Source organism: Megalobrama amblycephala, linkage group LG14, assembly GCF_018812025.1.
Source record: "Megalobrama amblycephala isolate DHTTF-2021 linkage group LG14, ASM1881202v1, whole genome shotgun sequence".
Lineage (NCBI taxonomy): Eukaryota > Metazoa > Chordata > Actinopteri > Cypriniformes > Xenocyprididae > Megalobrama > Megalobrama amblycephala.
In genome coordinates this window covers 44,966,094-44,979,863 of record NC_063057.1, presented here as the reverse complement: position 1 = coordinate 44,979,863, position 13,770 = coordinate 44,966,094, and the positions used below count along the sequence as shown (strand labels likewise).

Genomic DNA, 13,770 nt, shown 5'->3' with positions numbered 1-13,770 from the left:
CACAGAAATGCATTTACCTGTGACGCAACCCAAGCTCAAGTTTTTGTGCAGGTGGTTTGTTTTGCTGTTGTTGACCAGCACAAATGGAAAATATGTTCACGAGATCGCATTACAGTGGATAATTCAAAACTTCCTGCTCCGCATTCGGACACATGAGCCGTGTATGTTTCGCACACAAGTGTTTGTATTTTGCCTGCGATGTAGTCAGAACTAGTGCCTATACCATGATTTAGCTGGTTAGCCAGGTAAGTTTCAGATTAGTTTGCGCCAATCCTGGGTTTTCGGTACCATGAAAGTGACTTGGCTTTTAGCTGTGTTCTTCGCATCTTCTGCCATAGTAGCAGAAGATGCACCTTTCGTGTCTGTTGGGGAGCTCGATGGGTTCCACGCAGATCATACAAGTCTTAAACAGCCATCCTTGATTGTATACTCCGGAACGCTCAAGGGGAGGTATTTCTTGGAGAAAGGTGTTTCCCCATAATGTCCATGTAATGTCGTAATGACCAAAATCGAAAGGCAACTCCTGTGGGATTGTTGTAATTCAATTGAACACAGTATTGATCTTTTAAAAGGAAAAAAGCTAAGTAAATTGGGTATTTAAATTGGGTATTCAAAAATTAAAACTCATCAAAGACAATTGCCAAATTCTTTCCCCCATAGAGTATCGGCGATGACGATTGGATAGAGTTGGAATTGCACGAAGGAGGAAGCAGACTGGTTTAGGTTTGTGTGTTCAGGGGGCGTAGTTTAAAAACCAAGAGAGGGGCCTGCATCAGAGAACAGGTGGATATCGGGAGCTGAGGATATGTGGTTTTCATAAAAAAGAAAGTGAGACCATTCAACTGTTTGAGAAATAAATGCCAGAGGATTAAATGAACACTCCACTTTTTTGGAAAGAGGTTCATTTTTCAACTCCCCTAGAGTTAAACAGTTTAGTTTTACCTTTTTCGAATCCATTCAGCCGATCTCCGGGTCTGGCGTTACCACTTTTAGCATAGCTTAGCATGGTTCATTGAATCTGATTAGACTGTTAGCATCTCGCTCAAAAATGATCAAAGATTTGTCTGTGAAACCAGGGGTCAGTGTATTTAATCTATTCACAATTTCAATAAAAGTTTTAGCCTATATTTCATAATGATAAAAAGAAGACCAATGGTCATGTGTACACTGCATTTACGCCACTTTTCTGAAACTCTGCAGAGTGAATCCGCTAAAATATTACAGTTAGATAATCCTACTAAAAACACTGTTCTATTAGCTTTAGTCTTCTTGTAATGTGTTGTTTGATGCAAAAAGGCTTAATAATGTGTAGTATTAATGTTAACAATTAACTTTTGCTTAACTTTTTATTTTTATTTTACAAATGTCGCCACTGTGTCTATGATTATGACCTGTAAGATAGCCACCATGCGCAGGAGCCCTCCAAAACACCCTCCTTGATATCACATCTGATTGTCAAGATGGAATCAGCAGATGTGAAAAAAAAAAACATCTTGCACGTGGAAATTTCAAAATAGTAATTTCTTGTCGAAAATCAAGTCTGAAGTTTGGGATACATTTGGAGTAATTACCGATAGTGAAAAATAATATTGTAGGCTTCGCTGCATGTAAAATTTGCTTAAGGTCTTAGCTTCTGAAAGTCGCAAGACTGGGACTTTGTCACTGAGGAAGCGCATCAACAGCTGTGGCATTTCAAAAACTAGTGGTACAATCGATCGTTACCTTACCAGGAAAACTGAGCTAAATGTGCTGCAACGGGAAGACGAGGATGCTGTAACCCAATTAGCTGTTAACTTTGTGTGCAGTCAGTGACATCAGATCTTTTGAAACTGTGCATGGTGATGGCAAAGGCTTGATTGACATTGGTGCTCAGGCCGGTCGTGTCGATGCTACTCAACTCCTGCTTGACCCAACAACTGTCTTCGCAGAATCAGCAAATATGCAGAGGTTGTTCGTCAAGTAATAATACCAGAAGTCACTCTCGATATGTGGACAGATGATTACAGAAAAACTGGCTATGTCTGCGTTTCTCTGCACTATATCAACAGAAAGTGGGAGTTAAGTGAGCTAGTGCTCTGCACGTCTCAGTATAATAACAAACTACGCAAAACAGCAGAAAATGTTAAGGCAGCCATTATCAATGCATTAAATACAGCTATTTCTTTTTTCAAGTTGCATGCGATGGTTGTTTAAAGCAAGTCGTTTGAAAAAATTTGCCCTAACAAATGATACTGTAGCGGCTGTTACTGACTATTTAAATCTAGCGGGTTTGGTGTCATATGTTTTAAATCCAATGACGCTGGTGGTTATGATTCTCTCTGACCAATCAGTGATCGGCAGTGTTTACATGTCATTTAGTCTTGGTACAGCACGCTTGGAACTTCAACCGAGGTGGTACTATTTAAGCGAGTTGTACCGTCCCGTACCGAACCATCCCATGCAGTAGAAAAGCGCCTATTGACTCAGCCAAATTGCTGGTTACCCATTTCAAGCAGAAAAACATTCAGAATCGCCTCAAAAGAAAGAAGTAGGCCGTCTGACAAACTTGAATAAAGAAGCAGTGACTAGCATCATCACATTTATGGAACGATTCAGGAAGCCACCAAAGCCTTGGAAGCATCAAAAACTGTGACTATTGACTTGACTATTGTGTGGCTTGAGCGTATCAAATTCCACTTACAAGACTCTTCCACGAATAGCATGACAATTTCTGCACTGAATGAAAAATGGCTCAACATTTTGCATATAAAATTCATAATTCATCCACTACACAAACTGGCCATGTTTGTTCATCCCACACAGATGTACACACATTCACATTGGTTACAGGTCTCTCTCTTAAAAAAAAAGCCATTAAACATCAACCACTAAATATTCATATTGGTAACAAACGTTACAGCATTAGGTGTCATGAATTAACATTGTTTTACTTTAAAAAAGAAAAAGAAAAAAAAAGGCACAGTGGTCACATAAGCAATGATGGGGTCAGAGCTGGCACAATGAGGTCTTTGAATTCTTTGACTTCCTGTTTAAGCCGTTTACTTCAACCTTAAAGAATAAAAACAACACTTTACAATAAGTTACAGCATTAGGTGTCCTGAATTATTGAACAATCATGTTTTTAAGAACTTGGTAACTCTTAAGGTTTGTGTTGGTTAATGGGTTAGTTCACCCAAAAATGAAAATTATGTCATTAATTACTCACCCTAATGTCATTCCACACCAGTAAGACCTTCAGAAAACTAATTGAGATATTTTTTATTTGTTTTTGCACAAAAAAAGTATTCTCGTTGCTTCACAAAATTACGTTTGAACCACTGCAGTCATGCACTGTTAAAACAGTCGACTTTAATATCTCAATATTGCTTTCAACAGAGGATAAAAAAAACCCTCAGATTTCATCAAAAACATCTTAATTTGTGTTCTGAAGAAGAATGAAGGTCTTACGGTGTGGAATGACATGAGGGTGGGTGAATAATGACAATTTTCATTTTTGTTCATAATGTAATAATTTGCTCAAAATGTAATAAAATCTTTAACTTGATGTAATAAGTTTTACATTATGTGAAATTTATTACATTATGAACTCACCAAAAACATGTCATATTTCATAATTGTAATAGCCTTTATAAAACATAAAATATTATTCCCTTACAATACATTTTTAAAAATCTAAATCCAGTGTTAAACTACCTGTGAAATTCTTAATTCTTATATTCTTATTAAACATAAAGCATTGATTTTCCTTTACAGTACATTTTTAAAAATCTAAATCCAGTATGAACCTGCCTAAAAAATCCACCAGACTACTACGATTATGACTACTACTACTACTACTACTATTACTACTACTGAGACTGACTAAATGAAGCAATGGTGTAGAGTTTCATTCAAGCTATTTTAAGGCATGAACAAACTTTTTCACAGGAAAAAAACTTAAATATGTCCCCAGGAGCAGAGTTAAGAGACCTCTGCTTAGTGCATCAAAAGTGTGCAATTAAACTGCACAGCATACCATTCACATAAAATGATTCATACCTTGGTAACCTTCACATGCTTTCTCTTCCATGGGATACACAAGACTGGGGCAAGATATCCACTGCTCATCTGTAAACCTTCCTGTGTGAAATGAGCAAACCTTTGGCCATGCCTAAATAAAAGTAGTTGTGTTTTGCTTTGCCAGAATACTGTGATTAATTCTCTTTTCCTACCAAATCCATAACCTTTAATCTGAAGGTTCTCAATTGACTGTTCACAAAGACCCCCCCTTTAGTTACTGTTGCTACGTCCGACAAGCCATGCCGATCTCTTGCCACACATAATGTTCTCACGCAGTAAAAAATATATCGCGGAGCAAAGAGGACACTGTTTCATATCAAAAGTAAACTGCTTTGTCTTGTGTGTTGACACTTTGTCAGTCTCAAATTTTGTCATTTTTATAGAAATTGCTTCAATCGCGGAAAGACGTCAGTACTCACCATTTTTCAAGTTCAAATCCACCTACGTAATCTGCTAATTCCCCTGACTGGGGCTAAATGGCGGATTCAGCATTATGATTGGTTAGATCGCCTGTCAATCAAACTCCTGGCGGAGGGTCAATTAGAAGCTTACACTACCACCGCCTCAAATAAGGCATGTCATCCTGAAAAAGAGGTCCAATTAAAAAACCCACACAAATTTACAGTCCCACACTTAAGGATGTTATGTGCACAATTAAACATCTGTACAGATATACTATTGGTGGTGTGTATTATTGTATTTGTTAAATAAGTTGCACTTACATCTGTGAAATCAAACTGTGCCTCCATGGCAACATACCAGGAAAACTGCAAATATAGTAAAATAATCATTCCTTCCAGTTAAAAGCATCTAATCTGCTGGTTGACAATTTTACCGGAACACGTCTTTTACCATGATCATAAAAACCCCACAGTCAATGCCATATTCTTGTTTAGGAAGCCCCTGTTTTGTATTCTGAAATTACATGCTCAGTGAAAAGGGTTATAAGTGTTTAAACATTTTCTGCAAATGACTGTTGCATACCAACAGATCCAGACCAGAATACTCTGTCCATGGTCCAGGAACAGATATATAGGGACACTAACTGATCATGATGCAGAACAGTGCATTTCTAAAGAACAGTGCAAGTCATGGAAACATGACCACTTAATAGCTAGTTTTTAAAAGTGTTGACAAGCCAGGGGAACATGGCTGCCAAAAGATCAGCTTTGAGTAACCTTAAGATGTTTTGATAAAGCTCATGTCCAAAGCCTTGTGCCTGCATCGAATATTGGGAGTGAAGAAAGAAAATTTCTCTCTTTTGTGCCTTCATAACCTACAGAGAGAGCAGCCCAGGCAATGGGTTTAACAATCTTTATCAGTATAATTTCAATCAACATTCAAAAGTAATAAAGATCTGATTTTTATCAGCTTGCAAACTAATTTGACACCAACAAAAAATGTTTACAAATGTTCATATCCATAATTTACACAGAGAAGAAAGTGTCCTGGGGTCTAGAGTGGGAAAATCAGGAGATCTTTGTTCTGGCAGTCTACCTTGTGTAAAATATAAGGTTGAATTTGAAATGTTTTTTGTATAAAATTGATTTATCTTATAGAATTAAAACACTTATTGGAAGACTACACAAAGTGTCACAGCACAAAGGCTGGATCCATGTTGGAGGAATATGGAGATCTATTATGAAAACATTGTTCCCTGTAGAAAGACATCAAAACTTTCTTACAAAAATATCTTTACACAACACAAATGAGGTAATTATTACTTACCATAAATGAACCTTCTTTTTTCCAAGGTAATGAGATTCTCTCTTGTCAAGCATGTCTGACCATCTTTCACAATGATTTGATTCAATGGTCTACGATCATCCAGAACATAGTTTACCTACACATCGAATTAGTTTTAAACATATGAAGTCAAGTCACCTTTATTTATATAATGCTTTTTGCAATGCAGATTGTGTCAAAGCAGCTTTACATTGATAACTGGTATATAATTTTGGCTGCACAGCAGCTCTTAAAGAATAGTGTCAATGCAGGTAGATCAAAGCACTGTTGAATATCAAATGTCAAGTGAAAGCAAACACAACCCAACATTTCAAAGAATTTAACATGCAAAAAAAATGATATTACACAACATTATGGCTTTAAAGACAACACTGTGACAAACAAGTTACACAAATACATACCAACTGTCCTTGAAGGGGATGATCATGTTTCAGTTTCCATGAGATTTGACAGGATCAGAGGTTCAATATCATGGTTAGAGCTTCACAATGTTCACCACACTGGTATGTTGAGTCCATACCAACAGTCACCGCATCCACTGAAGCAACCGATGACACTGCAGAAGCTGGAGGATCTCTACCATCGAGAAGGAGCAAAGGGAGCTGAAAAAGAACAACTGATGGCAACAACTTTCTGCCTACAACGAAGCCAAAGAGTCTACCAGCACCTTCTGTTGCAGAGTTAAAGGGACTTTGGTGCTGGGTGCTGTGAAGAAAATAGATTTGCAATTATTGATTTAAACAAGAGTAGCAGACAACTTCTTAACGACAGTGTCTTTTTTATATGCCTTAACAAGTACAACAATGAGCATTCGCTTATACTTTACACCTATACTTTAATAATTTTATCAACAGCTTCCTACCCATACAGCAATATATATATATATATATATATATATATATATATATATATATATATATATATATATGTATATTTGTGACCAAATATAACAGTGAATCTCAATGAAATATATATTTTTAAAATAGAAAATATATTTAGTTTCAACACTCATATACCAAAGTATATTTCAAAAAGTATTTCAGGGGCAAGGAATTCAATCTTACAGTAGCCTACATTTAGGCTAAATGCAAATGTGGATGTGGATGAAAAATACTAATATACGCAAATATATTTTTGGCCATTTTTTTATTATTTTGAAATATATTTATAAAGATTTCTTATCTTTTTTGGCTTCTCACATTTTAACCAATACAAAGGGACAAATAAATAAAAAGTGATCAATAATTTCTTAATTGGATGGCCCATGTCACGTTCACAAAAAAAAAAAAAATGTTAACATCATCTCAGGTAAGGTATGATGACATATTCACCACTCAAAAATGTTTTTATGAAATTAGTTTTTGGTAAATCGAGAAAATGTCTTTGTTGCCATATGGCAACACTGCGCAATAATGGAATGACATTATTATAATAGGTTAGCTAGCTAGCAAAAGTTAGCTGCAGTCTGTTAAGCTATAACAATAAAAACATTAATGCTAGTGATATAATGTTGATTAGTCGTATGTTGTGGACTGCCATGGCATTTGTATTATGGATTAAATCAACATCAGAGATCTGCCATCACAGCCATGTATACTGGCCCAGACCTACCACTGGCCTACCATTGTGTCTCAAAAAGGCAGGTGCAAGTGGATGTAAGTGTACTGTTAGGGTGAAGTGCACCAAATGTGATGTCTACATGTGTCTCACCTCTGGAAAAAAAAATGCTTTTTGAAGTTTCATACAGAAAAAAGGTGACGTTTCAAGGATTATGGGGGGTTCATGTTCATAACCTTCCTCTCATAAGATTGCGTAATGTTGAATTTTCATGAACTACAATATTTTATGATACATGATGAACAGTATTAGATTTGTTTTTAACTGTCTACATTTGCAATTTAAATAATATTCATGAGAAATGTAATGAAATTTAAAGAATATAAAGCATTATTCAGCAAAAGAGAATGGAAAAGCACAAGATGTTGGAAAATAAGTATAAGGTATTGTTTATAATTACTGCTAAAGCTTATAATAGCACCAATTGATTCAATACAAACAACATTTCTGAGGAAAAATATCAATTATATACACTTACATATCATAAAGTACCTTAAAATAATATTTTTTTCCAAAATTTTTTTTACAGCACTTTAAGTTAAGCCATTCTAAGAAAAGAAAAAGAGTCAAATATTTTTTTTATAGATTTATTATAATGCGTGCGGTAGAGGGTTAAATGTTGTTTTAAACATTTTATTTTTAAATAATTCGGTCATACTAATTTAAAAATTTAAAAAACGGTAAATAAAAATATGTTATTAGAAAACTAGACTATATCACTGATTTTTGGGGGGTCAGCCACTGTTAAAATGGCTTAATATATAATCAGACAGTTCCATGTGTCATTATATTATTAACATTTTACCAAAATCAAGCTGAAATGGATTTAGAAAGTTTTTGACCAGCGAATGTTGGACACGTGTTTGTCTGTCATTAGAATGGCAGCATTGGAGGCAGTAAGTGCATCACATTACTTTCATCAACTTAAAGTTTATTGTAACTATGTGGGCACTCACTTTTTTATGTAATTCAGCCAAAATACTATGATATAAAAGATAATGCTGTATTTATTAAAACAAGCAGTTCTTTATTTACCCTTGCATAGCAAACAAGACAGACCAAAATGTGTGCGGCACTCAAAAGATATTGAAGCAGCAGTGGATTCAGAATACAACCCCTTCAATATTATATAATTATACAGTGTTAAAACAAATCCACTCCAACTCAACATTTTCTAGTGATTGATCACATCTAAATTTTTCAATTGGCCTAATTGAATTTGACATTTGCCATTTCATAACCATACAATTTAAACAGATATTTTAATGTTTTATAAGTTGCAAAATTAAAAAGAAAATGACAGAAATGATTAGATATGTTTAACATGGTCAAGCAAAAACTGTAGCAAAACGATCATTTAAATGTTACTTTACTTAATTGCATTTACTCTCACAATTAAGAAACTTGCGATTGCATTTTAAAGAAATATCACATGATCAATGAAGCGAAATTCAATGTGGATTTGAAAATACATTCCTAGCCGATCATGTCCTCGCCCCGAAAATCAGACCGATACACTAGACACGTTTCAGACTACTGTGTGCCTAATGATGATGAAATAACACTTTTTAATGAATGAAAGTAAACTGCAGTGACTAGTAATTTGCAACTAATAGAGATATTCGTGCCTTTTTTCCCGCAGTAAAGCACATTTCACAAACAATGCAATCTTACTGTTTGTTTACTAGCGATAAAACACCAAATATAAACATTTATTCACAAGACCAACGCACTAATCCACAAGAAACTGATTAACATAAGCTGTAACCGACTGTCATAAAACTTTGACACTGTTGTCACTGAAACACGATAGGCTGAGGTGCCTCACATGATCCAAGTTAGCCGTTACGCTTTTGCCAATAGTAAGAGATACAGACCCTCTCATCTCCCAATAATAACACAATATGCTTGCTTGACTTCATGCAGTGCTGCACAGACCGATCGGTGGCTGACTGACTTGAAGCAGTGCATGCTGGTTAGAAATGTTATCTGACTTGAGACAGAATGCATGTCTGGAGGAGCTTAAACAGAGACGTGAAGTCGGACAGTTTTTTGCTTCCCATAGTGATGCTTGCATTGCATTTGCATACTTTATCACAGCTGAAGTTAAATAAATGGAATATTTGTCAAAAATACAGATGTTTCCGAGACATTTTCATTCAGTACTTTATGTACTGCTCACAGTCTCTGTTTTTACAAAAATAAGTTCAACATAAGCATATATTATTTAAATACCAAAGTGGGGTCTATGTTTTTATCAGTTTTATTTTAATAAACAAGAAACAATATAAATCAATATAAAACTACATGAAAAGAGCTTTAACTATAATAAAAATACAGATTTGTGAGCATTAGTGGAACTGAAGGTGTGACAATAAACACGAAACACACGTGATCGCTGTCATGTGGTCAATCCGGCCAATCGTGTAACAGCTGTGTCATCAGAGCTTGTGCAGCTGCTCTCGAATTGCTCTCGCGGTACTTTGAAGCTATAAGTCACAGTCACGTGGCGTTGGCGCTGTCTCAGGTCAGACAAAATTTCTAACCAGCATGCACTGCTTCAAGTCAGCCGTCGATCTCTCTGCGCAGCGCTGCATGAAGTCAAACAAGCCTAATCTCTGGAGCAGCTGCACCTGACTGCAGAATCCAGTGCTGCAGCCTCACTCACTCATATTTAACTGTGATTTTCTGCTGTTACAAACACTTTAACTGGTAAAATCCTCAGAGGGGAAGTTGTGCAGTGATTAAATAAGAATGGAAAGACAGTCTCTGTGAAGGATGTCCTGAATGTGCGCAGACAGTTTTTGGTTATAGGATTAGAGAATGACACTGTTCCTCCGTCATAGTCCAGATGTACTCTCACACGCTGAAGCTTCTTCTTAACAGTAAAGGCAGTCCAGGGTTGCTCTGGGGATTCTGAGCTGTATTTGCTATTCATGTACCGCACACGCCAGACGTTAGAGTCAAAGAAAACGTATCTCTTCCTTTGGTTTGATGCTGTGGTTATTCCAAGACTCCAGTATGTATTGTCACCAACCTCCACATCCCAGCAGTGTGTTCCTGAGTTAAAGCCCTCCGAACTCAGAACACATGCATACCAGTTAAACCTCTCTGGATTATCAGGACACTTTTTACCTTTACCACTGTACGACACACTGGTCAGATCAGTAGAGAGTGTGAGACATGGATATGCTGTGTTTGGATCTAGAGTCAACGGAGCTGCAGAGAGAATAACATCAGAATAGAGGATGAAATATGATGGCATTAGAAATGTAAAACATATAAAGACTTTCTTGAAAGAGATCATAAATCATAACAATGGTCTCTCAGTTACTGTCAGAATGGATTGAAGCTTCAGGTTTAATATCAGTATTCACTAAACGCTATTGTATCCTAATACATAAGCATAGACCACGAGGAATAGACTTTTTAAGAGTTCACTGTATGATCTGATGATTTTCTGAAATACAGTTCAGATTTACTAAATTCAAGTGATTATATTTCTATCAAATGTTTTAGTTTATATCTGAACTATCTTTTGCACTGGTGTCAAATCTGCTGAGACTCACTGTGTTGGACAGTTTCCATCATCTTCTTCCAGACTCTGAACGACAGGTTACCCAGGTAATGTGACACATGAATCAAAGCTCCAGAACTCATCTCTGGATCCGGCTGTGAGATCTGGACTCTGGAGGAACATTCAGGAGTCAGAACTGCAGTGAATTTGAGTTCAGATCCTCTGAGAGAAGAGATACGAGCAGCTCACTCACCTTTCCATTGTGATGGTAAAGTTCTGGAAAATAAAGAGTTTGAAAACATTTTAATATCTTATCAAACACTATTATTGTCAGTGAGTCTCTCTATACAACATTGACAAGTAGTTTTATGCTCAAAGAATGAGGCCAGATTCATTTGTCACCTTTAGAAACGAGACGTCATTGGCTTTCATCATCTCCTCCATGTCTTTGATTGTGTGTGAAAGAGATGAGATGTTTCTGTTCATCTCCTCCAGCTTCTCCTTCATCTTCTGCTTCTTCTGCTCCTCTTCCTCCCTCAGTGCAGTGATTGTAGCTTCTTCTTCATCTCTGAGAAACTGATGAAGCTTCTCAAACTCTTCTTTAATCTGACGCTCTGTTTGCTCAGCTTGAGACTGAAATCAAATCACATTCCCTTCAGTCAGCTCTGTATTAAAACACACTCCACTAATGTCATTAATAAACTCTGTGTGTGTGAATGTGGAGTATTTAACTATATATATCCTCACCTTGATGTGTTCATTCATTCCATCAACCTTTGCTTTCATTTGTTCTCCATGTTCGAGCTTGGTTTGTAAGGATGTCAGTGCTGTATTAAATTCCTCCTACAGGTTAAGATGAAAATCTGTGAAACTTATGTAGCTAAGAGGTTTAAACATTGTATGTTTGGATGCTTTTGTTGTTATATTATTTAGTATGTTGTTACATTTCTACTGATTTTCAAACAAACATGTGTTGTGCCAATGCTGTTACATTCAAGATGTGAATATCAGAGGGGTTGAAGCTCAGTGCAGAATATCAGTAGTAACCCAGATATCATATGATCATTGAAACAATGTTGAGTCAGTGTTGATGCGTCAATGCTTCACATTAAACACATTAAAAAGTGATGCTGGTTTAATTTGTTGAGGAAATGGTGAGATTTCAACAAATCAATGGTAATGACACTGAATCATCGTTACACTGTGATTGATTCTACATCATTGCTGTCGAATCAACACTGAAATGATCAAAAATGAATAAATGGTAATGTTGAATCAACAGCCGCAGTGCCCTCTGGTGACGATCTTACATCAGATCTCAACATTATTTTATGTTGACATTTCAGTTGTATTTTCATCGTTTTTTGAAAAACGCCCCACTGATTGAGAAACACATCTACAGAGATACATGCCGGCAGGATCTTGTGTTCATCAACTAAAAATCACTGTTAGTTCAATGTCACTGTCTTCACCCATGTGTGCTGTCGACTCTCATCAAAATGTCAATGCTGCTCCAACACACTTTAAACATTGTAATGTCAATTTCATTATTAAAACTCAACATTGTATCAATGTCACCATGCTGTCTGGGAAGTCATGGAGATTTAGTCTGAGCAAAAATAAATACTGGTCTATAAATAATACTGTTCCTATGTTTATCACTGTATTTAGCACTTGAAGTGAGAGACATTTGTTTTACCTTGTAGGATGAAAGCACTTCACTGATGGGTCTGAATGTGTGATTGGCGTGTTTCTCTGAGTCTCTGCACACTAAACACACAGGCTGTTTGTCCTCCAGACAGAAGAGTTTGAGTTTCTCAGTGTGTAAGCTGCAGATCTCCTCATTTCCCTCCTTTATCAATGAATCACACAAGTTTTTTAACGCTAGATTAATTGGAGGTTCATATTTTGAGGATCTCCTGCAGACAGGACACTCATGAGAATCCTTAGTTTTCCAGAACTGTTGTAGACACTCTTTACAAATACTGTGACTACAGGACAGAATAACAGGAACCTTGAAGATTTCACAGCAAACAGGACAAGAAAGCTCTTCCACAGATTTTGAATCCATTTCCTCGTCTTGTAAAAGATCCAGTGATCTACAATTTACTTTCACTTTCTGAACTTTGGTTTGAAAAGTAAATAATCATTACAATCAAAATCTTATCTGGGTTAATTCAGAAATACACAAAAATCCTGATATAATTTGTCCTTCTCTGTTCTTCACAACACTGACTCGTTTTAGCTTTCAGCAAAAATGAAAGCTAGAAATAATGACTAGTCACTTCCTGGTAGGTTTTGTAAGAGGTGGAGTTTCTGAAGACAGACTGGTTGTAGTTTAACCTTTATTTTATTTGTGCTTTCAAGCATATTCTGAACTCAATGGATTGAATAAAGAATCAAGTGAGAATATGTAGTATTAAATATTAGAAAATTATAAGAGAATTTGATCCTATAAAACAAAATAAGTTCTGTCATGACAACTCTCGGAGTGTTTGGTATGGTAATGGATATGACAATGTAGATATTTTTGGTCTTGGCGGAATAGATCTGCTACGCTGCTGCTGCTTAATTGCTGCTGCTGCTGTTGATTATTGCTGCTGCTGCTGCAGAGCAAGTACGGGACTTGCTACTGCCAATACATACACGACCCGCTGCTGTGAGCAAGTAAGACATGCTGCTGCTGTACGATATAGCGTACATGAATAACCCCCCAACAGAGCAGGTGACATGATATTGGACAATATAAGCCGGTGTATTGTATGTCAGAGATCCCCCATCAAAGCAGAAGGCAAGATGATGATTCACCCTAACCCCCCAGCAGATCTACC

The 13,770-nt window shown here is 36.4% G+C and overlaps 1 protein-coding gene and 2 long non-coding RNA genes across 4 annotated transcripts; all 3 read right to left on the bottom strand.

The window, feature by feature from the left end:
• Positions 1–2,565: 2,565 nt before the first annotated feature.
• On the bottom strand, positions 2,566–4,099 carry LOC125245947. Its single transcript, XR_007179640.1, has 2 exons — positions 4,039–4,099; positions 2,566–3,048 (listed from the first exon to the last, which is right to left on the bottom strand). It is a non-coding gene; the product is annotated as an uncharacterized LOC125245947 (long non-coding RNA).
• Positions 4,100–4,104: 5 nt separating this feature from the next.
• LOC125245937 lies at positions 4,105–6,013 on the bottom strand. 2 transcript variants are annotated; one of them, XR_007179630.1, is made up of 3 exons: positions 4,782–6,013; positions 4,479–4,642; positions 4,105–4,150 (listed from the first exon to the last, which is right to left on the bottom strand). It is a non-coding gene; the product is annotated as an uncharacterized LOC125245937 (long non-coding RNA). The 2 variants fall into 2 exon arrangements; XR_007179629.1 differs by lacking the exon at positions 4,105–4,150 and adding an exon at positions 4,159–4,365 and having other exon boundaries at positions 4,782–6,012.
• Positions 6,014–8,346: 2,333 nt separating this feature from the next.
• LOC125245822 (nuclear factor 7, ovary-like) lies at positions 8,347–13,197 on the bottom strand. The gene is made up of 6 exons (XM_048156603.1): positions 12,639–13,197; positions 11,687–11,782; positions 11,342–11,572; positions 11,193–11,215; positions 10,992–11,110; positions 8,347–10,641 (listed from the first exon to the last, which is right to left on the bottom strand). The coding sequence occupies exons 1-6, from the start codon at positions 13,008–13,010 to the stop codon at positions 10,097–10,099; spliced, it is 1,386 nt and encodes a 461-aa protein (XP_048012560.1). The 5' UTR covers positions 13,011–13,197; the 3' UTR covers positions 8,347–10,096.
• Between the last annotated feature and the right edge of the window lie 573 nt (positions 13,198–13,770).

Bases quoted from the DNA above. Each gene is read 5' to 3' on its own strand.
- LOC125245822 (XM_048156603.1), bottom strand. From the start codon at position 13,010: ATGGATTCAAAATCTGTGGAAGAGCTTTCTTGTCCTGTTTGCTGTGAA. The intron at 11,573-11,686 runs GTGAGGATATAT...ATTTGATTTCAG, and splicing joins GAATGAATGAACACATCAAG to TCTCAAGCTGAGCAAACAGA. The intron at 10,642-10,991 runs GTGAGTCTCAGC...TTCTCTCTGCAG, and splicing joins GATGGAAACTGTCCAACACA to CTCCGTTGACTCTAGATCCA.